Consider the following 23,526-nt stretch of genomic DNA (forward strand, 5'->3'; position numbering starts at 1 on the left):
CAAACTCTATCATTCTGGAACTTGATATTCTGAGAGATATCAGTGTTGCTGCATATATTTCTACCTGTACCCATTTTCGTGCTGTACACCGTTGAGTAGTATGTAGATACCACACTTTGCCCTTTCTTCTGCGGAGGGGCGTGCAGAGCACTCCAATGGTAGCTATTACAAACAATGCTGCGTATTTCCTTATAACCAGGTATACCTGTAAACTGGGCAGGGAGCCCGACATGGGCTCGATCCCAGGACCCTGGGATCATGACCTGAGCCGAAGGCAGACGCTTAACGCCTGAGCCAGCCACGCACCCCTACTTGTGAACTTTTTTAGATTTTCCTAAATTGCCTCAACGTGATGGTACCAATTTATACTTCCACCAGCACTTTATGAGAGTTTCACATCCTCACTGATGCTTGTGTTATCGGACTTCAAAATTTTTGTCATTTGATGTAAAGTGGCATCTCGATTTAATTGGCATTTCCCTGATTCCTAGTGAGTTTGGGCACGAAAACATGCCCACGTGCTTATTAGCTGTTAGGGTTTTCTGTGTATTGCCTGCTCATATCCTTGGACTATTTTTGTACTAAGGTTCTTCATCTTTTCCTTATTGATTTGTAGGAGTTCTTCATCAAAACTTCTTTAGACTAAAAATTCTGCAGACCAATCTATTGTTAGTTACACACATAAATATCCTCTTCTAGTCTCTGGCTTGTCTTTCAACTTTGTTTATGCTATCTTTGGTTGAGCAGAAAATTTTAAATCTTTTTCTTAAAAAAAGATTTATTCATTTATTTCAGAGAGAGAGAGAGAGAGAAAAGAGAGAGTGGGGGGAGGGCAGAGGGAGAGAATATCCAAGCTGACTCCCCGCTGAGCACAGAGCCCCACATGGGGCTCAGTCTCAGGAGCCATGAGGTCATGACCCAAGCCAAAACCAAGAGTCAGATGCTTAACTGACTGAGCCACCCAGGTACCTCTTGGCTTTTTGTATCTTAAGATACCTGTTAGCCATAAATATATTTTCCTCTCTTCTAAGAATATTATAGTTTTGCCCTCCACATGTAGGTCTGTCATCTATGTGAAACTGACTTCTGAATATGATATGAAGTAGGAACCTAACTTTATTTTTTCCTATGTGAGTAACCAATTGCCCCATCAATGCTTATTGAATCATCCTTTTCCCTACTGCTCTGCAATGTTATCTTTTTATATATCACGTTTTTATAAATGCGTGGGTCTGCTTTGGCCTGTCTGCTGTGATGCATTTGTCTGTCCTTACTCTAGGACCATACTATCTTTTTTTTTAATTTTAATTTTTTTTTATTTTAAATTTTTTTTTTTTTTAAGATTTTATTTATTTGACAGAGGGAGACACAGCGAGAGAGGGAACACAAGCAGAGGGACTGGTAGAGGGAGAAGCAGGCTTCCCGCAGAGCAGGGAGCCCGACGTGGGGCTCGATCCCAGGACCCTGGGATCATGACCTGAGCCGAAGGCAGATGCTTAACGACTGAGCCACCCGGGCGCCCCTAGGACCATACTATCTTAGTTATGGTGACCTCGTAACTAAGTCTTCTTAGCTGTTAGGGCATGGTCATCTCTTACTAATCCTTTAGGCCCCAAACTCAACGTCTCTTACTCATGGAAAAGCCTTTCATGATTCCCCAGGTTAGGTCTAGTCTCCTGTTTGTGTGTTCCTATAGCACTTGGCACTTCATTTATTTAATGTCTGCAGCTCTATCAGTTTGTAAGCTCCTTGAGTGGTAGAATGACATCTAATTGGCTTCCCGTTAGCCTCTTCACAAGGATAAGGACCAGCACATAAGAGGCACTTGATATCTATTTGGTGAATGAAAGAATGGAGAAGGAAAGGATGGTCTGTTTTGGCAAAAGCCCTTTGGGGCAAGCCGGGGAAGATATCTAGGCGGAAAGATATTGCCAGGGAGAGGCATAAAGTAAGACAGACATTAAGAAAGCATAAAGCTGTCTCCTCAGTGCAAGGCATGAAGTTTGGCAGATAGTAGATGCTCAGGAAACATTTGAAAAATGAATACAGGAACCACTCCCCATTCACTCGTTACAATTTCTTAAAATAGGTGATATTTTTTGAGGGCCGCGTGACAGGCATTTTACATGCATTATTTCATTAAATCCTAAAAACAATTTTATGGGGCAGGTGTTATTATTATTTCCATTTTACAGATGAAGAAATTGAGGCTTAGAGAAATTGGTCAGTATCGTAAGCCAGTAAGTGAAGGAATTGGGATTTGAGTCCCGGGCTGTCTGGCTCCAGCACTTGAGTCCTTCACCATTAGGTATCTGGCCTTTGTGACACAGGGGCCAGCTGAAAAGTGACCCTCTTAAATGGGGGTGAGTTGCTATGTCTAAAACCAGATTCCTAAGGAGCTTGTGTGTTTTCGGGTCACTATGTGTATTTAGCACATAACCATGATAAAAGAGCTTTCCCTATTAAACATGTATTACTCACTAGGGAATTGGGCTTCGGTGAGGGAGAAGTGAGTTAAATCGTGTTTTAGATGACAAGAGAGAGAAGGAAATGTAATTCCTTTTGATGCAATGAATTCTAAAAACGCCAGGATGAGACTGGCCCGCAATACCCTGAATCAGTACTTCTCCCAGTGTCGTCCCAGACTGTCAGCGTCACCTGGGAAGCTTTTGGAATATGAATTTTAGAGCCCCACCTAGGATCCACCAAACTTTGGGGATGGAATGCGCCATCTGGGCTTTAATAAGCCTTGCAGGTGACCCCATGTCACTTGCACCTTGAATGGGTTACAGGTGTGATGATCCTCTTGGCCCAGGAGGTAAGGGGCCAGAGCCTGCAGGCTAATCACGGGCAGTTCTATCTCTACTGACTTCTTGTTATATGTATATTTTTTTCTTAGTGTTCTGAAGTGAAAAAAGGCCAGAAATAACTGCCTTAGGGAGCTGAGGAAATTCTCGCTTATTTTTTTAAAAATCTGGTAAAAATAATGCCAACATTATTTTAACAGCAAGAAACTATTATATATTGAAGGTGTACAATGTGCCAAACTATATATATACAACGTATGTATACAACAAAATTATATATATTATGTTATATATGTATACTATATAATATGTAATATATATGTATATCATATATTATATGTATATTATGTTATATATAATATATATATAATTTTGTTGTTGTTGTTAAAACTTACACCACCCTATGAGTTATTGTCTATTATTCCCCATTTTACAGATATGGAAACAAAGCTTAGAGAAGTTATGAGAAATCCTCAAGGTCATCCAGTTAATAGCACACCAGTGGCATGGACCGCCTGGTCTTTCCAAGGCCATGATGCTTGTGCTCTTACAGGTCAGGGTTAGTACTACCACTTCTAACACTGAAAGTTTACTCTGTGCCAGGCATTACTTTAAGCACATGACATACTTCTTCAATTATTACAACTATTATTATTTCCATTTGACAAATGAGGAGACTGAGGCTCAAAAACATTAAATAACTTTCCCAAGGGCACAAGCTGGTAAACTGTGAAACGGGAATTTGAGCTCAAGAAGTCTGGCTCCAACTGTATACTCCTCACCTTCGGGGAAAGCCTCACAGTCCATGGGGGATGGAGACAGAGATTTAAGGATAAAACTACTTAATGCGGGGCGCCTGGGTGGCTCAGTCGTTAAGCGTCTGCCTTCGGCTCAGGTCGTGATCCCAGGGTCCTGGGATCGAGCCCCGCATCGGGCTCCCTGCTCAGCAGGAAGCCTGCTTCTCCCTCTCCCACTCCCCCTGCTTGTGTTCCTTCTCTTGCTGTGTGTCTCTCTTTCTGTCAAAACAAAACAAAACAAAAACAAACCTACTTAATGCCCTCCACCGCTGCAGGAATGCATGAGGTGGGGGGCATCTGTGGGTAGGCCTGTCCTGCAGCCCATTTGCTGTCTTTCCTTTCCTGTGCTTCCCGCTCACACCTGCTGCCCCAGGGCCCGAGCACAGTGCTCGCGGCCCCTAAGCCAGGCACACGTGAGACGCCAGGTCCCTGAACAGGCTCTGGTGCACAGCTGCCTGTGGATGACATTCTTCTCTGCACACATCATCACAGACTGGAGCCTCCTTCTGCCGCCTGTCCCCAGACCTCGGGGCCCCGAATAAAGTCAGCCCAGCCATGAGACGGGGGAATGCAAGGCCCCTTCTGGCAACAGTAGTTGCCTTGGAGGCCTGACCACCCCCCACTGTGATTTTGATCAGAAGCCTGGTCTTGTGTGTGAGGAAGTTGGGATCTTGACCTTCAGGACAAAATATGAATAGTTTAAACTATTAGAGAGCACTTTCTGGGATATATACAATTTTTTTCTATACACACACCAGTTGGAGCAGAGTGGGGAAAGAATGGCCCTGGGGAGGCGGGGTTGACCCAAAAGCCTGATACACAGGGAGCCAACAAACTTCCCCCAGTCCTGAATTCACCTCTAATTTCATAGCCAGTACCCCGAGGATTGCGCTGGGCCCTTCTTCTTTTTTTTAAAGATTTGTTCTTTACTCGTTTGAGAAAGAGAAAGAGAGCACAAGGAGGGTGAGAGGCAGAGGGAGAGGGAGAAGCAGACTCCCTGCCGAGCTGGGAGCCCGATGTGGGGCTCGATCCCAGGACCCTGAGATCATGACCCGAGCCGAAGGCGGACACCCAACCACCTGAGCCACACAGGCGCCCCGAGCACTGGGCCCTTCTGTTGTTTATCCTCGCATCCCCAGAGTCCCCTCGCACTGCTACTGACGAGGACTGGCTACAGGGCTTCCTCCTCCTCCTGGAAAGGGCTAAATTTTCTGTCACACAGTAGGCGTCTTGGTGAGGAGGGGATAAGCTTCACTTCTGGCCACAGCTAGGGGAACGCCACTCCAGAAGCCGGCTGGTATCAATAATTGTAAGAATTCGTGAATTGGAGGGGCGCCTGGGTGGCTCAGTCGTTAAGCGTCTGCCTTCGGCTCAGGTCATGATGGGGCTCCCTGCTCTGTGGGAAGCCTGCTTCTCCCTCTCCCACTCCCCCTGCCTGTGTTCCCTCTCTCGCTGTGTCTCTCTCTGCCACATAAATAAATAAAATCTTAAAAAAAAAAAAAAAAAGAATCCATGAATTGGAAATAACTGTGTGACTTCTGTTCTAATTTTGCGTACTTACACGTATCAGATTGTTGGGGAGGGTATGGGAGATGGGCGGGACAAGTGCAAAGCTGTGGCTGCTGGGGGTTGAAAATTGTCCAGAAGGTCACCCTCATTAACTTGCCATCCACCTTTCAGAAAAGGAGGTCAGAAACCAAGGGGAGATGTCACAGAGTGGTGGCAGGCAGCAATGGAGCCCAATGTTAAGCTCCTCGAGGGGCCCGAACTTTATCTGCCAGGAGCATAAGAGCTCCTGGCACGAAATCGGCACTCAAGAAACATCTGATGAAACCTACTGACACCTGCTATGACAGGAATGAGCCCTGAAAACATGACGCTAAGTGAAAGAAACTGGTCACAAAGGACCACATCTTACATGACTGGATTTATTTGAAAGATCGAGAACAGGCAAATTTATAGAGACGGAAAGCAGATTAGTGCTTGCCTAGGGCTGGGGACGAGGGAGGAATTGGGGAGTAATGGCTAAGGAGTGCAGGATCTCTTCTGGGGGTAATTAAAATGTTCCAAAATTAACTGTGGGGATGGATATGAATATCCTCTGTGAATATACCAAAAGCCATTGAATTTTATAATCTAAATGGGTGAATGAGATGGTATGTGAATTGTATCCCCAAAAAGCTGTGAAAAATTTGTGATGAATATATAAGTGAATGAACAAAATATAGGATACAGTTGCTGATTTTTGTTCTTAGAGTTACTTAGAACCATGGACTATTAGAACCATGTAAAATGCCTGACAAGGGATGTCATTCATATGTTCATTCAGTCAGGAGACAGAGTGTGTAGCATGCATCTAGGAACTGTGCTGAGCGACAGGCATCCAGCAGCAAACAAGTCTGGTATAGATCCTGCCTGCCCTCATATAGTGCACACACACACACTAACTGTTCTCTAGGAATTCTTCAGTTAGAGATCACAGTTGATTTTTATCATCTGGCTATGTAGAAATCATAGTACGATCTTTAAGAGTACCGAGTTTTCCCCCCAAAATTTTGGGGCTGAATCTTCCTTAAAATGATCTGACCCCAAGGGGAGCTGTCATTAGAAATCTCAAGATAGGGACGCCTGGGTGGCTCAGTTGGTTAAGTGACTGCCTTCGGCTCAGGTCATGATCCTGGAGTCCCGGGATCGAGTCCCGCATCGGGCTCCCTGCTTGGCAGGGGGTCTGCTTCTCCCTCTGCCCTCTTCCCTCTCGTGCTCTCTGTCTCTCATTCTCTCTCTCGCAAATAAATAAATAAAATCTTTAAAAAAAAAAAAAAAGAAATCTCAAGATAACTCTACTTGGCTGCTTTTACTTATTTATTTATTTATTTGTAGAAGATTTTATTTATTTATTTGACGGAGAGAGAGAGAGAGAACGCAAGCACATAAGCAGAGGGCGCTGTAGGCAGAGGGAGGGAGGGAGAAGCAGGCCCCCTGCTGAACAGGGAGCCCAATGTGGGACTCGATCCCAGGACCCTGAGATCATGACCTGAGCTGAAGGCAGACACTTAGCCAACTGAGCCACCCAGGCGCCCTTACTTGGCTGCTTTTAAATTGCAAGAGATAATCTCCCACATTTTATTTTCAACTATGGGGGAAAAAAATCTAAATCTCCTTTGGATAATAGGCAAGTTAAAATGATAAAAGTTGAACTGCAGCTTTTACCAGTGGCCGATTGCCCCTGGAAGAGTTAAGTATCCACTGAACAATGAGGGGGGAGAAAGATTTTGGGGTATGTGATCACTAAACAAGTTTTGCACATGGCAAAGTTTTGACCAGCAAAATCAGTGCATGAGCCGTGACCGGCAAACAGCCTGCCCCAGTGTGAGGCTGGAGCCCATTGTTGGCAGCAGAGGACTTCCCATCTCTTCAGTTGGCAGAGGAGCTGGTTGGCTCATTTCAGAAGGACTGAGAGGGTTCTGGGGGTAGTATAGGCCGATGCAGCTGTGGTTTCAGTGGGTTGAACCACCACGAAGAAATGATTTCACAATACGAGCAGGTAGGAGCGTGAGGAGGTTAAGAGCAAAGTCTCTGGATTCAGGCAGTCTTGGGTTCAAGTCATGCCTCTGCTACTTCCAAGCTATCAGTAAATTCAGGCCATATACTTGACCTCTTTGAGCCTCCGCTTCCTGTTCGTTTTTTTGTTTTGTTTTGTTTTTGAGTTATATCAGTTTCCTCTTCAGGAAATAGGAAGGTAACAGTTTTTATAAGGATTAAGGGAGATAATTAAAGTAAATGAATTTAAATGAAACAATGACGGTAAATGCATGCATTATGATTTAGGTAAGATGGGCATTTAAAAAAATATTATTAAGACTTTACTTTTTTATTCTTTTTCTTTCTTTTTTTTTTTTAAAGATTTTATTTATTTTTTAGAGAGCGAGCGAGAGAGAAACAGCATGAGAGGGGAGAGGGTCAGAGGGAGAAGCAGGCTCCCCGCTGAGCCGGGAGCCCGATGTGGGACTCGATCCCAGGACCCTGGGATCATGACCTGAGCCGAAGGCAGACGCTTAACCATCTGAGCCACCCAGGCGCCCAAGACTTTACTTTTTTAGAGCAGTTTTAGGTTCACAGCAACACGGAGGGGAAGGTGCAGAGATCTCCCATATGCTCCCCGCTCCCATCATGCACAGCCTCCTCCATTGTTAATATCCCACACTGAGCCGGAGTGGAATGTTTCTTACAACTGATGAACCTACGCTGATACATCATCATCACCCAAAGTCCGTACTTTACATTACCCTTCACTCCTGCTGTTGTATGTTCTCTAGCTTTGGACAAATGTATAAGGACAGGTATCCATCACATATAGTACAACAGTTTTCCTAAAAATCCTCTTTTCTGGCAATTTCAGACAACACAATTTTTGAAATCCTTCCATTTGCAACCTTAGCTCAAATTCCGTGTTAAGGAAGTTAACGGAGGCATAGTCCAAAGACCTCATTTGGTGAAAAAATGTGAATGACTGTGAAACCAAATGCAGAAATTAGGGGGTTCTAAACTATTTCTGCCAAGCCTTCCTGGTTCTGGACTAATCTTGAGAATCTTTTAGCAGAAATAATACAATTTATCCTTCCCTCAGATGGGCTTTATCACCTTCATGCCTTTCCAGTCTTCAACCTCAATCCGCTCCTTCACTGGTCTCTGCCAACTCTTGTCTCTTCTCTTCTCAGGATATTCTCTAGGGGTTTCTGTGTGTGTATGTGTGTGTGTTTGCCTCTTCATCTCACCACCCCTCAACTCTATCTGCAGACCCGAAGTCTCCCCACAGAAACCACAAAGGATCATTTGGCTTCCCTTTGGAAATGGCAGAAAGTGAGTATTATGTTTTGGGGCAAATTCCAAATAGACCCCCCCCTCCAAATGCCAGTTTCTCCCTAATGGTTTTTTATTCTTCCTAATGGTTTGTTTGTTTGTATACATTTCTGGTTTCTCTAAGAAGCCCTGGCACACAGGGCTGAACTGGCTTCTAGAGCCCAGGGGACATACCTGGCTGCTTTCTGAGTGAGCTCCAGCGGGAAATCCGGACATAGCAATTGCAGCAAGCAGTGATACTCTCTCATGGTCAGCAAATCTGAAGTTGAAACAGAGAGGAACACATTAGGTCCCTGTGTGGAAAGGTATTGCTCTCTCTTTGGCCCTTCCCAGGGTTTCAGACTTCGTCTCAGCAGAGCAGCTCTTACAAAGAGCTGAGTCAGTGTTATGGGTGCGCAGGCCACTAACCTCTGGGGGTGACATTTTAAGATCACTGTTTCTACAAAGTTTTTCCTGGGTGGAAGATACCCAGCTACAACATTTTGGCAAAAGGAGCTTTACTGGTTTGAAAAATGGTTGGTGAGAAGAGAACAAGAGGGGCACCTTGATCAGCCTTCTTAGTTTGGTTTTCCTTGGGTATGAAAATCCACAAGAACGAGTCATTTCAAAGCTGGTTAAATCTGCTGAAGTTCTCTGGCATGGTAACATTCGCCACAATATGCCCAAAGACCATCCACAGAATATCTGGAAGCACTACTAAGGCAAACTCAGTCTTGCAGTATATGGAGAAGAATACATCATAGCAACCCACAGGCCTTACTACTCTGTCATCCAGGATTGCACACAACTCTGGTCATCCTGTTATAGGAAGCCAAGACAAATGTTCCAGATACACAATCAAGGCAACCAAATGAATCCTGATATACAGAAGCAGTGGTCTGGGAGAGATGAGCCCGGATGAGGCTCTCTTAGCCCATCAGAAAACCAGAGAGGCAAATCTCGGGATCCCAAGGGAGAGGAAATACACTGATGTGTAAAGGTTGTTTTGCTACTGCACGGACCAAAGCCAAAAGGTTTTAGACCAGCCAGGCGGCAGCAGTCCACAGGTATTCTGTACACCAAAGCATTTTACATATGGAGGGACAAGTTAATGGTAGAGCAAGAGCAGGTAACCTGCCAGCCAGCCTAACTGGGAGAACGAGCGAGAGAAGGGAATCCGGAGGGCATGGCCACATTTGCGGAATGATGATGATGATCATAAGGCACTTGGTTTCTTTGGACCTAAGTTAGCCCAAGCCACAGGAATCCAGATCTCCTGCCCTGCTAGTTTGGTTGATGCTTTTCCAAGATAAAAACCCCAAATCTCCAGGGAGAGGCCTGGACTCCTACTACTTTTTCATCAAAGCTCAATTCAAGGTGGGGGCAGAGAGTTAGACTAACCACACTGCCAAAGTCAGGGACACCAAAGCAACAGACTCAGCGTCAATGTAGGTCAAAGGATCAAGATGGCTTTTGTGGCCTTCGTCTCGGCCACAATGGGGTGTGCACTTTCCTCTCCTCACTCGCCTGACCTCGGGCACAGCCTGGTCAGAGGTTTTGTTCTTCAAGGGATGGAGGAAGAGCCCCTCATGGTCTCAGAGATTTGAGGTAAGGGGCAGGAAAGGTGAAGGGAAGGGAGAAAAGCTATTGAGTCTAATGGGTTCCCACATTATTCTCACTCCAGAACTCCCTGTATAAAGAGGAGAGATTTCTGGCAGGAAATAAATCCAGGCATACCTTGGAGACACTGTGGGTTTGGTTCAGATCCCTGCAATAAAGCAAATAGCTCAATAAAGTGAATCAAATGAATTTTTTGGTTTTCTAGTGCATGTAGAAGTTATGGTTACACTAAACTGTAGTCTATTCAATGTGCAATAGCATTATGTGTAAAAAAAAGTACACACCTTAACGTAAAAATACTTTATTGCTAAAAAATGCTAACCATCACCTGAGCTTCCAGCAAGTTGTAATCACTGATCACAGATAACCATAATGATAATGAAAAGGTTTGAAATGTTTTGAGAATTACCAAAACATGGCACAGAGACACGAAGTGAGCAAATGCTGTTGGGAAAATGGCGCCGATCAACTTGCTCAATGCAGGGTTGCCACAAACCTCCAGTGTGTAAAAAATGCAATGTCAGTGAAGCACAAATACGCCTGCAAAGGAAAGTTCTATCTTTGAATCGTCATTGCTTTCCTAGGCCAAGCTTTGGTGGATATATCTGATACCATTCCTGGGGGTCCAAGTGTTTCACAGAAATCCATATTTGTCCCCCAAAATTACCTACAAGATATCCTTGGGAGGGTAAACCAGGTAGAGAAAAATGAGAAGCCCAGAGAACTGTGTAACTCTCATATTTAATCAAGAAAAACAAGGTTGGGCATCAATCTCAGCCTCCTGGTTTCCAGACCCTCAGCTCTCTTTAGATTCTTTTTTTTAAAAAGATTTTATTTATTTATTTGACAGAGAGAGACACAGCTAGAGAGGGAACACAAGCAGGGGGAGTGGGAGAGGGAGAAGCAGAGCAGGGAGCCCGATGCGGGGCTCGATCCCAGGATCCTGGGATCATGACCTGAGCCGAAGGCAGACGCTTAACGACGGAGCCACCCGGGCGCCCCTCTCTTTAGGTTCTTGATGATATTATAACTCATGTACTTCAAATACTTGTTTCCAAGGACAGAAGAATGATTTATAAAAATCATTCTGTATTTCTCTAATGCAACAATAGCTCTTGGAAATACTAAATACATCAGAATAACAGAACACATCCTGTTCACCACTTCTAGAGCTTGACTTTCCTAAATGTAAAATGAGGAAGATAGATAAAGAGATGAATGAAAGTCCAGGCAAATAGAGAACTTTTGCCACCTTAATTGTGGAAGACAGTTTTTTGGGTTTTTTTTTAAGGTTTTATTTGAGAGAGAAAGAGCATGAGTGGGAAGCAAAGGCAGAGGGAGAGGGAGAAGCAGACTCCCTGCTGAGCAGAGAGCCCCATGTGGGGCTCAATCCCAGGACCCTGAGCTCATGACCTGAGCCAAAGGTAGATGCTTAACTGACTGAGCCACCCAGATGCCCCAAAGACAGCAGTTCTACTTCTATTAATGTAATGGCTAGATTATATCAAGGCCACATGATTTTGAGCGAGAGGCCTCTGCTACTTGGAGACACTCCTCAGTTGTGTAGTGGGTATTTGGGGGAATGGTGAGTGATAAGACTTGTTCCAAAATCAGAACATTGATGAGCAAATAGGAGCTGTCCCTGTCCTGTCCCTCAGGTTAGGGTTCAAATCTCAGCTCTGCAATTTACTTGTTGTGCAACCTTGGGCAAATTGCTCAATCTCTCTAAATCTCAGTTTCTCATCTGTAAAATGGGAATGATGATGCTTACCTTTCAGGGTTGAAGTCAAGATTAAAACAGATGATGTCTATAAAGTAGTTAGCAGATTGTCTAGAACACAGTAACACGAAACAATGGGGGATATTTTAGTTTTGTTTTTAAGTCCTGGGGGCAAAGATAGGAGAGAAGAAGAAAGTGTTCCCAGCTGAGTTTAAATGCTTAAACACCCAGGAGTGGTCTGCCTTGAGAATTCTCTGTCAGGTTGCCTGAGCCAAATCTGTTTTTATTTTTTTTAAGATTTTTTAAAAATTTATTCATCTGAGAGAGAGAGAGTGCACCAGCAGGGGGAGGGTTAGAGGGAGAGGGAGAAGCAGACTCCCCGCCGAGCAGGGCGCCCAATGCAGGGATCGGTCCCAGCACCCCAGGACCATGACCCAAGCCAAAGGCAGATGCCCAACCGACTGAGCCACCCAAGTGCCCCTGAACCAAACGTGCTTTTAAATACTCTTTTGCAGTATTCATTCGTTCACTATTACCACGGGCCTGCTCAGCCTCAGCCACTGTCCTAGCAACAAACAAGCCAGCAGTCTCCCCAGCTCCTGAGGCTTACACTCAGACCCTAGTTAACCCTAAATGCCTACTTTGGGCCTTCTGAGAGCTCTCCAAGATCTCAAAAGCCCTTTCAGGCAACCCTTTGTGCCTCAGGAACAACAGTAATGAGACTGAATAGTCACCAAGCCTTGAATTAACTCACTTAAACTTCACAACAACCTTATGAAGGAGACTCCATTATTCCCAGTCCCACTTAGATAAGGACATGGAGGCTTAGAGAGATGAAATAGTTGGCCCTTGAACAATGTGGGGTTACGGGCACCAACCCCCTGTGCAGTCAAAAATCCCTGTATAAGTTTTGACTCCCCCCAAAACTTAACTCCTAATAGCCTGCTGTTGACTAGAAGTCTTACTGATAACATAGTCAATTAACTTATATTTTGTATATGTATTCCTATACTTATTCTTTTTTTTTAAGATTTTATTTATTTATCTGAGAGAGAGCAAGAGTGAGAGAGCACAAAGCAGGGGGAGTGGCAGAGGGAGAAGAAGAAGCAGAGAAGGAGAGGGAGAAGCAGACTCCTTGCTGAGCAAGGAGCCTAATGCGGGACTAGATCCCAAGACCCTGGGATCATGACCTGAGCCGAAGGCAGGTGCTTAACCGTCTGAGCCACCCAGGCGCCCCTTTATACTGTATTCTTACAATAAAGTGAGCTAGAGAAAAGAAAGTGATATTAAGAAAACCATAAGGAGAAAATACATTTATGGTACTGTATTAAAAAAAAAAATCCACGTACAAAGGGACCTGTGCAGTTCAAACCGTGTTGTTCAAGGGTCAATTGTCATCTATCTGGTGAGTGAGAAAAGAAGGGTCCAGAGCCTGGGGGACAGGAAGGGAACATGGCTTCCCAGAGCAAAATCCTAGGCTGGGAGGGAAAGATGGGGGTGTGAGGCCTGGATGAGCTTAATATTGAGAGCCAACGTTTTCTGAGCACTTACTAGGGGCCAGGCACTGTTCTCGCAAGGGTTTTCCTACGTCGACTCATTTAATCTTCACTATGGTTATCCCCATTTCACAGGCGCAACTCAGGTCATGGATGCTTAAGAGGTAGAACTGGAATTCACACTCAGGCAGTCGGGCTCCAACGTTTACCCAACCAACATTTTCAGCACCTTGATCTTATCAGCTGTAATGTGTGAAGGCTTAAGAGCTTGTTTTTCCCTCCAAACAAACTGCAGGAACTAAATAGCTCCAGGTGAACTGGATCAAGGAGACAATTCAAGTGAATTGGGATTTTTTTTCATGTAAGAAATTTAGTCTGAAAGGTCTAATTACTGTCAACAGACAAGACTGTAGCCCCAGCAGGCAGAGCCAGTGGTGCTGGGCCAGAGGCCACCGGGGGGTGGGGGGGGTGGGGGGTGGGTGGGGGTGGGGTGGGGAAGGAGTACACCCGGTGCCGCCATTTCCCAGCCCGGCCCACCTGCCAGGCTCCCGTCCTCCTGGCAGGTGCAGGGAAGCTGAGTGGTATGTACCAACAGATGCCTTCTCCAAAGGAACCCCACATCCCCAACTGGGAAAGCTTCAGCCCGCAGGTCCCGAAAACTCAAAGGCAAAGGCACAAGACGGCTTTGGTATAAGATCAAAATTAGAACACTCTCCACAAACTGGTGCCTTTCTTTCTGTGGGTGGTCAGAGCTGTTAAACATTCTTATTCTCCACCTTGTAACAGTCCCATTGACTGTGTGCCTGGCTCTGGACCAGGGGTTTTTACGTCCTTGACCCTCTCCTTTCCAGAGGCAGTACGGTCTAGCACTGTGGCTTGTAGATAGACTCCAGAGTTATCTGGCCTGGGTCCAAACCCCAGCTTTGCCACTGACTTCAAATTACTTGACCTTTAAACTCTCTGTGCCTCAGTTTCCCCACCTATAAAATGAGGATAATGATAGTACCACCATCATACAGTTGTTTTTTTTAAATAAAGATTTTATTTATTTATTTGTCAGAGAGAGAGAGGGAGAGAGTGAGCGAGCGCACAAGCAAGGGGAGCAGCAGGCTCCCCACTAAGCAAGAAGCACGATGAGGGGCTCCATCCCAGGACCTCGGGATCATGACCTGAGCCGAAGGCAGCCACTTAACCGAATGAGCCACCCAGGCGCCCCCATCATACACTTGTTGTGAGTTAATGTAAAGTACTTAGAACAATGTCTGGTCCATCAAAAGCACTGTTAGTATTTGCTAATATTATTTTAGAAATAAAGAAACTAGGGTTTCTTGAACTAAGGTTAATTACCTTCTCAAGGAAACAGAGCGAGTCAGAGGAGGGAGAATGGTGATTTAGACCTAAGCCTGTCTAGCTCCAAAGGTCCCGCGAGTTCTACTCCAGCAGGTGGGATCCAGCTGGTTTGTGGAGGACTTGACTTCTGATGGTAGGACTGTTCACGCCAGGTGACTGACAGACTTTCTGTTGAAGTTAAACATATAGATACCCTCGGGGCAGGCCACATTAGATTGCACAGAGCCCAGACTTTGTAATCAGATGACCCGGCTTCAAAGCCCGGCTCTACTCCTTAACCACTAGTATGATTTGGACAAGTTACACAACTTCTGTGAACCTTGGTTTCCTCTTCTTAGAAACGTGAATAACCACAGTACCTACCTAATGCGGTTGTTGTAAAAATCAAATAAGGCAATTTTTTATTATTATTATTTATTTTTTTTAAAGATTTTTATTTATTTATTTGAGAGAGAGAATGAGAGACAGCACGAGAGGGAAGAGGGTCAGAGGGAGAAGCAGACCCCCTGCTGAGCAGGGAGCCTGATGTGGGACTCGATCCCGGGACTCCAGGATCATGACCTGAGCCGAAGGCAGTCGCTTAACCAACTGAGCCACCCAGGCGCCTGGCAATTTATTATTTTTAAACATTTTTTAAAAGTAATCTCTACCCCCAATGTGAGGCTCGAACGCACAACCCCAAGTTCAAGAGATGGGGCCTCGGGGCGCCTGGGTGGCTCAGTCAGTTAAGTGTCTGCCTTCGGCTCAGGTCATGGTCCCAGGGTCCTGGGATCGAGCCCCGCATCGGGCTCCCTGCTCCGCGGGAAGCCTGCTTCTCCCTCTCCCACTCCCCTTGCTTGTGTTCCCTCTCTCGCTGTGTCTCTCTCTCAAATAAAGAAATAAAATCTTAAAAAAAAAAAAAAAAGAGATGGGGCCTCTCCAGGCACAGGAGGCATGTCTACAAATTTGGGGGGATGTGAGGAGATGCTAGGAGCTGTAAAGTGCTGAAAATGGGAAATGTCCTGTTCAGTGGGTACCACAATTCTCAGCGAACACGATACATCCCGGCAGGCAGACTACATTCCATGTGCTTGCTGACTCCTAGCACCTTCTTATTAAGTGCTCAATCCAGTCAGCTTGCGTATTTGTTTTCATAGGAATATATCACCAATTCTATCATGAAAATCAGAGGAAGCCTAGGGTTTACTTCATATTAATTCCCTTTACCACTGTTACAACTCTAGCGTGAATACTATAGTTTTCAGGATAACCAGTCCTGACTCAGAATATTCTTTTGTTGGTTATCTCCACTCTAATCCTAGAGGGTGATAGGTGAGGTTATTTTGACAAAGGAAATGAATCTAATCAGAAATTAACTGGTGCCCAATAACCAGGGCTAACTTGTTCTCACCTCCTTCTTTCTTGGAAAAGAAGGATGAAGACCTTCTCTTGTCTTTTCCACATCTGGTCTGCCTTCTTGCTGTCGAAATTCCTGTCTCTGAAGCTCTATGGGAGCAGCTTAGTCATCTCTACCTCCTCCTTGAAGACCACCATGTGTGCCCACACATTTGCTCAGAAGAACTGCGGTTGTAGACTCAGATGCCTCTGCCCTTCTTGAGAAATGGTGCCTTTTCCAGGGCCAGAGTGGTGTCATTAAAGGAGACCAGAGGAGGAGTGCCAGACAGAAGGAACTAGGGCCATATCTTTGTCCCTTACTCAGAGAAAGGCTTTCCCAAAGCTGAAATTAAGCGTTTTTAGCTCCAAAAGGATGGGGGATGAAGTGGGGTTTAGTCTGAATTTATTTGTGTAAGTGCCTACATGTTGATGGCTCGGTGAGCTTGTGCCAGGACAAGAGCTAGAGATAATGAAATGCTACCAAGCCATGGGGAATCCCAGTGGATCGAACAGCTTCTAGTTGGTTAGCTGCATAATCTCAATGGGAGGCCACAGAGGCCAGAGAACACCACAGCCCATGAGTGGACTCTCCAATTTTCAGTTGCAATTGTTTTTATGTTCTTTCATGCAGGGCTTGTGAATGCTCATTCTAAATGGCACTCACCCTCAGCCAGCCTGCTCTGCCAAGGGATGCTCGGAAGGACATGGATAGTTTGGGGCATGACCACACCGCCCCTTCCTACCCTCAGTGTCCTGAGGCTTTGGTACCAGTCCGCAGCTGAGTAAATACTTCTCAGTGCTACTCCGCAAGGCCGGGGGGGGGGGGTTGGGCAGTGAGGGAGAGTGGGGAGGAGAGGAGAGGAAGGAGGCAAGACTGTCTGACAGCTTCACTCTCCATGTAGCATGTGGTCCCACAAGTCACAGGAAGATTGCTAACAGCCTAGAGCCATGTTCCTGTTGGGCAAAGCCCCAGAAGAAGAGCAGGCTGAGTTCTGAAATTTTGCCTTTTTTGACAGCACTGTTGTTTTATACTATAAATGGAGGGAAATGATCATTAGTTCCCTGAAAGGGAAATGATTTTACAAAAGGAATGGAGAAGGACTGGCTTCCATCGACCCCTGTGGGGTAGAGTAGTTGGGCCATTATTAACACTATCCTTTGCCAACCCATTACTCCCCAGAGCGTGTTTAGTGCATTTAAACAGGGGCAGAAAGCCAGATTCTTTCTTTATTATGACTAAGCCCAACATCAAGTGACTCTGTTTCACCAGTATATGCATTCTAGGCAAGTATTAAATCAAACATAGTAACAATTACATGGCAATTTTTAGAAAGAACAAAAGAGACTCCCTAGGAATTGTTTGTATTATCAAAGATTTAAAGAAATGTGAGCATTTCTAATCCGGGTCTGAAAATTCTTCCGCAGGGATTGTGTACGGCACATCAGGGCCATCTGCTCTGGTTGTTAGGCTAAACCTGGGCCGTCCCTAGCTCCCACTGTGGGACTGAACCAGAGGTCTGAGCTGATCTGGTAAACATCCCCCATATCACGTTAGACCCTCTCTTTTGTCCATCACGATGGAGCTGTTGGGAGTTCTGGGGAGGACACGGTCTTCGACAGCTTTGATGACATGAACCGCAACGGGCTGCACACGGCCAGGGCGGGCAGCCATATGGCATTGTGGAAGGAGGCACCAGTGCCAGGAGAAACGAAAGCCTCTCTCCAGTAGCAACAGGGCTGGCCACTCTGGCACGAGCGCTGTCTCCTGACAATTTATTGAGGAAATGGGAGGCAGCTCTGGACACCAAACTGTGCGGCAGGATATCGGCGCCATAAGCTCTCGGAGGGCCCAGCAGCTTATCAGGGAAACTATTTCAAGCCTAGTATCTGCACCCATTCACATCTTAGAGACCAGCGAGTCCAGCTCTACCAGGTGTTGCTACTTTACATTTTTGTTGGAAACAGGAAGATAGGAAATGCTCCTTGAAACAGAGACTTCAGAGCCAAGGTGTAATTATTATCCAGGGAGAAGCAAGTGCTGTGCCAAACTCCTGTGACCCAAACCTGTTCTGAACTGAACAGAAATGGTTAAAGAGGCACAAGAGGTGAGGTGGAGATAGAACTTCAGTCCCTTCTCATGGTTACTGGGAGAGGAAACGTCCTGCCCTCTCAATGATGGTGTATCTGGAAAACCTCACTCAAGCTTTGAAAAAGAGGCAGTATTTTAAATTTCCTTACGTGGGTTTTTATGACCAGAATGAGGGTTTTCATTTTGTTTTGAAGGGGGGAAAGGTCTGATCTCCCACAGACACATGTTATGACACAGAGAAAAGAACTCAGCCTGAGTTCTGCAAATAACTAACCACATTATTCTGGGTACAACGCTTCTGGACCTCCATTTTCTCACCTTTAAATAAGAAAGATGTGGTATGTGAGGGTTGAAAAAAATTTTAAAACAGATCACCTTTTTTTTTCAATGGAAATCTTATAAGGAAACTCAATGTATAATGCAGATAGAAATAAAGACTTTTTTTAAAAAAGATTTTATTAATTTATTTGAGAGAGAGAGAGAACAACCGGGGGTGGGGTGGGGGGGCAGAGGGAGAGGGAGAAGCAGACTTCCCACGAGCGGGAATCCCGACGTGGGGCTCAATCCCAGGACCCTGAGATCATGACCTGAGCTGAAGGCAGACATTTAACCCACTAAGTCACCCAGGTGCCCCAAACAAAGCCTTTCTTAACCTTCTCCTCACCTAGCCTAGAAGTGCAAGGGATGAAGTGGCTGGGAGAGAAGGCCTGAAACACTGCTTTAAGACTCTAGGGCTCTCTGGAGGATGGTTTACAAAGCCCTGACTCTAACTCCTAAGTGGGACTCACCCACTAAGCCCCTAAGTGCCTACTTAAGTAGCGCAGCCTCCTGGATCGGCCAACCAGGATCCAAATCCTGGTTCTTCAGCTAACTGGCCACATGACACTGAGCAAGCCATATAGAAATAAGAGTGAATATTAATACTAACACCAATGATAGTAACAGTACGAACAATACTGATACTAATCGTGAAGAGTTTTTGAGAAGATTAAAATCGATGATTTAAAAAAAGAAAGACTGGGGACACCTGGGTGGCTCAGTCGGTTAAACGTCTGCCTTTGGTTCAGGTCATGATCCCAGGGTCCTGGGATCGAGTCCCGCATCAAGCTCCCTGCTCAGCAGGGAGTCTACTTCTCCCTCTCCCTCTGCTGCTCCCCCTACTTGTGCTCTCTCTCTCGGACAAATAAATAAATAAAATCTTAAAAAGAAAAAGACTGGTAGCTACGCTGGTGGTAAGCATTGCATAATGTACAGAGATGTCCAATCACTATGCCGTACACCTGCAACTAATGTCACATTGTGTGTCAACTATATGCAAATAAAAAAAAATTAAGAGAGAGAGTAAATTTAAAGTGCTAGTATATGGCCCAGGGAAAGTATTCAATAAACAGTACCTGCTCTTGTTATCACGCTCTTGCTTTTGAGGCACACAGGTGGGATGGCACCTGTGTAACAAAAAGGAACAATTCATCCAAGTCCTCCAGCTCAAGCCAGTGGGTGGCTAAAACAATCTTATTCCTTATCTCATGTTTATTTTATCTTGCCTTTGTTCTTATTGATGAGAGAATAACAGACTTCCTGCCTGAAGGCAGGTGCACACCACTTTCCTTGAGAGTCAATGCACTGCCAATCTTCTATCATCTCAGACTGAAAGTACTGATGAGTCATATTTATAGAGAGACTGTATAATCATGAAAACCATTTTCATATGCATTATCACTTTTGATCCCCATAAGACCCTTGAGAGGTGGGGAGAGGAAAATGGTATTGTTGCCATTTTTATAAACAAGGAAAATGAGCCTCAGTAAGGGACAAAATCACCAAGTAAATGGTAGAGCCAGGATCTAAGCAAGCCTTCTCTTTCCAGGTCAAGGCCTCTTTCCACAACATGGGCCAGTTCCTTATGATGCCCTTTCTTTCTTGCTATATGGACCCTGGGACCCTGGGACCTCAGCTTGCTTTTAGGTCTTCTTATGGATGAAAAACAGCCAGCACAGTGAATTCCATAATGAGAATGCAGTAAATGTTAGCCGCAACTGCTGTTATTGTTAGTATTACTGTTAATATTTAAATCTGCTACCAGCTAGTTCATCTTTTTCTCTCATCCTTCTCCTAGGCTGGCTCCAGGGTCAGATGTGGTCTCCCTGACTCTCAGCTTCCTTGCTGCCCCCAAAACAAAATGATAGACCCTTTCTATTTTTAGGTGACTTGCTGCTAATCTCTATAAGAAAATAGAGAAGGGAACAACAAAAATAATAAACATTTGAAGCCATTATAGACCTGTATCTGCAATTTTAACAGGATTGAACACAGATTAGCAAGAGAAAAGTATTTTTAATGTACACACAAATATGCTTCCAACTACCTTTTTCCTTTCCAATTTAAAACCAGGCTGGGGTGCCTGGGTGGCTCAGTCGTCAAGCGTCTGCCTTCGGCTCAGGTCATGATCCCAGAGTCCTGGGATGGAGCCCTGTATCGGGCTCCCTGCTCTGCGGGAAGCCTGCTTCTCCTCTCCCACTCCCCCTGCATGTGTTCCCTCTCTCACTGTGTCTCTCTCTGTCAAATAAATAAATAAAATCTTAAAAAAAAAACAAAAAACAAAATCAGGCTGACAGGGGTGACTGGGTGAGTCAGTCAGTTAAGTGTCTGCCTTCGCCTCAGGTCATGATCCCAGGGTCCTGGGGTCGGGCTCCCTGCTCGGCAGGGAGTCTGCTTCTCCCTCTCCCTCTGCCCCTCCCCCCAGCTCGTGCTCTCTCTCTCTCCTATAAATAAATAAATAAATAAATAAATAAATAAATAAATAAAAATTAAAAAAAAATCAGACTGACGGTTGGGATGGAATTTTATTAATATTAATTAATATTATTATTTTTAGGCAATCTCTACACCAATGTGGATCTTGAACTCATGACCCTGAGATCCAGAATCACACGCTCTACTGACTGAGCCAGCCAGGTGCTCCTGGGATGGAATTTTAAAAAGTTATCAGCAAAACTGATGACTTGTCTGAGAAAGCAAGCCACAGAAAACAAAAAACCAACAAAAGTATTTCTCTGGGCTTTCTGCTGTCCAAAGTAGCCATAGAATAAATAGGAAGTGGAAAAGATTATGCATTTGATTTGCTTCAAACGCATCTTCCTTCTCTTCTAAATAAATATAAAAAGAAGCAGTGGCTAAAAGTTACTCACTAAGAGTGAGTTGAACCAAGACAGACTAAAAAGAAAAAAAACAATCTAAGGCCCTGGTTCTCGATGATTGTGTGAGTAGGGGAAGGCTGTTGCCAGCATGTAGGCGTATTTATAAAGACCACAGCCTGTTCTCTCGTCAGAATCCACTGACTTCCACCAATGATGACGGATTTCTGGCTACCCATCAACTAAAAAAATAGACTTAAGAAACAAAAACAGAAGGAACCAGAAAGAGGGTTGGACATAGATAAACACATACATCTCTTCAGATGAATCCACCTTTGTCTTTCCTGCTGTTTTCTGTCTTTTGTGGGCATATATAATGTACCCTATCTATAATTATATGTATATGTGTGGCTAAGAGAAAGAGGCAGCTAGAGACAGAAGAGTGCCTGACTTTTTTTGCGACTGGAAATGGCACTGGGACGGGAAAGGAAATTGATGTTAGCAGTTACTCTTCCTTAAAGCCATCAGCTTTGTTTTTCAAAGTATGGTTTTCCTGGTAACAGATTCTCTGCCTGTAATGTGAGTGAATCACTCATCTTATTTTAATAAAAATGTGAACCAAATGATAGTGGCTCTGCACCCTGGGAAAGGACACAATGGGTAGGCTTTCTGAACCCTGATCCTTATCTTTCAGTGGGACTGGCAGGCATACAAAAAGAAAGGAAAAAGATGAAAAATATTCCAGTGGCATCAAAGGATGGACCCACCCAATTTCTTTCATGCACCGGTATTCTAAAAGACAAAGTCTGGTCTTATTCACTGGGGTCTGGACAAGGTGCCTGGTTTCCTCGTGGATGGGTGGCCTTCAATTTGACACCAGCTCCTTAGGTCTCAGTTTCCTCTGCTGCCAAGCCTCACGTGTAAATGATCAGGGTCGATTAGACTAAGTTAAATAGACTTTAAAGTATTTAAGACTGTATACCCTTTTGACCTTTTGAATTTTGTCACCTTCACAGTGCCTGGGTGGCTCAGTCGGTTAAGTGGCTGGCTCTTGATTTCACCTCAGGTCATGATCTCAGGGTCCTGGGATCCAGCCCCTTGTTGGGCTCCGCTGTGCCTAGCCAGGGAGTCTGCTTGTGGATTCTCTCTCTCCTCTCTCTTCACCCCTCCCCGGCTCACACACACACGCGCGTGCACACACACACACACACTCTCTCTCTCTCTCTCTAAAATAGATAGGGGGGCCTGGATGGCTCCGATGGTTAAGTGTCTGTCTTCAGCTCAGGTCATGATCTCCAGGTCCTGGGATCAGGCCCCACGTTAGGCTCCCGACTCAGCAGGGCGTCTGCTTTTCCCTCTCCCTCTGCCGCCCCCCCGCCCCCATCCTCCCCCCAGTGCTCTCTATCTAAAATAAATAAAATCTTAAAAATAAATAAATCTTTGAATTTTATCACCTTCATATATAACCCAGTTGAAAAATTAAGAGAACAAAAGTATAAGCACTGGGAATATATCAAAGAGTCTTAAAAAAAAGCATAACCACTCAGAATTATTTTTAAAAGTGCAAACTTTTTGTATCAATAATCCTCAGGGTTCTATTTGAGTCTAAGGTTCTATGATTCTTTCATTGTAATTCTCTGTGGTTGAGGCAGGAGCACAAAGAACAGGTAGGGAATGATGTGAATACAGGTAGCATGGAACTTGCTAGAGGAGTGGGAACGTTCCGAATCCATGTTATTGCACTCTAGTGTAGCACGTGTGGTAGCTAAGAACATGAGATTTGGAATTAAGATGGGCCTGGGTTCAAAATACCTCTCTTATTTCCTAGGTGTGTGGCATGGGCAAAATTCTCTGAGCTCCAGTTTTCTCATCTATAAAATCGGATAATTCTTCTTTCTCAGACTCTATACAACGGGGACCCCTGCTATTGCCCTAACTGCATCTCCTTCAACTCATTTCTTGCTCAGACCATTCCAGCCACACTGGCTTTGTATTCCGTGAATATGTCAAGCATGCTCTTGTCTCAGGCTTTTATATCTGCTCTCCCTTCTGCCCCAAATCCCTGTATAGCTCTTTCCTCCTTGGGGTCTCTGCTCAAATGCCATTATAAATAGTAAGGCCACCTCTGGCCATAGCATTTAAAACAGCAGAGCTCTCCCTACTCCCTGTCTCATTTTCCTGCTTGATTTTTCTCCATAGTACTTATTGCTGTATGTTCTACTAAATATTTTTTAACTAGATTACCTGTCTCCCTACTAGAATGAATGTAAGCTCCAAGAGGGCAAAGAATTTGCCTCCTT

General features: G+C 44.8%; 1 protein-coding gene across 2 annotated transcripts in view; it reads right to left on the minus strand.

Annotated features, from left to right (window-relative positions):
* Window positions 1–23,526, minus strand: part of CSTPP1 (centriolar satellite-associated tubulin polyglutamylase complex regulator 1) — a 190,682-nt gene that overhangs the window by 14,423 nt on the left and 152,733 nt on the right. For both annotated transcript variants that reach the window (XM_081798170.1, XM_006730187.3), the window contains exon 4: window positions 8,639–8,723. In XM_081798170.1, coding sequence (XP_081654296.1) covers window positions 8,639–8,723 — 85 coding nt within the window. The remainder of the gene's footprint in view (window positions 1–8,638; window positions 8,724–23,526) is intronic.

This window comes from Leptonychotes weddellii, chromosome 11 (assembly GCF_054177405.1).
Source record: "Leptonychotes weddellii isolate Sample4059 chromosome 11, ASM5417740v2, whole genome shotgun sequence".
NCBI lineage: Eukaryota > Metazoa > Chordata > Mammalia > Carnivora > Phocidae > Leptonychotes > Leptonychotes weddellii.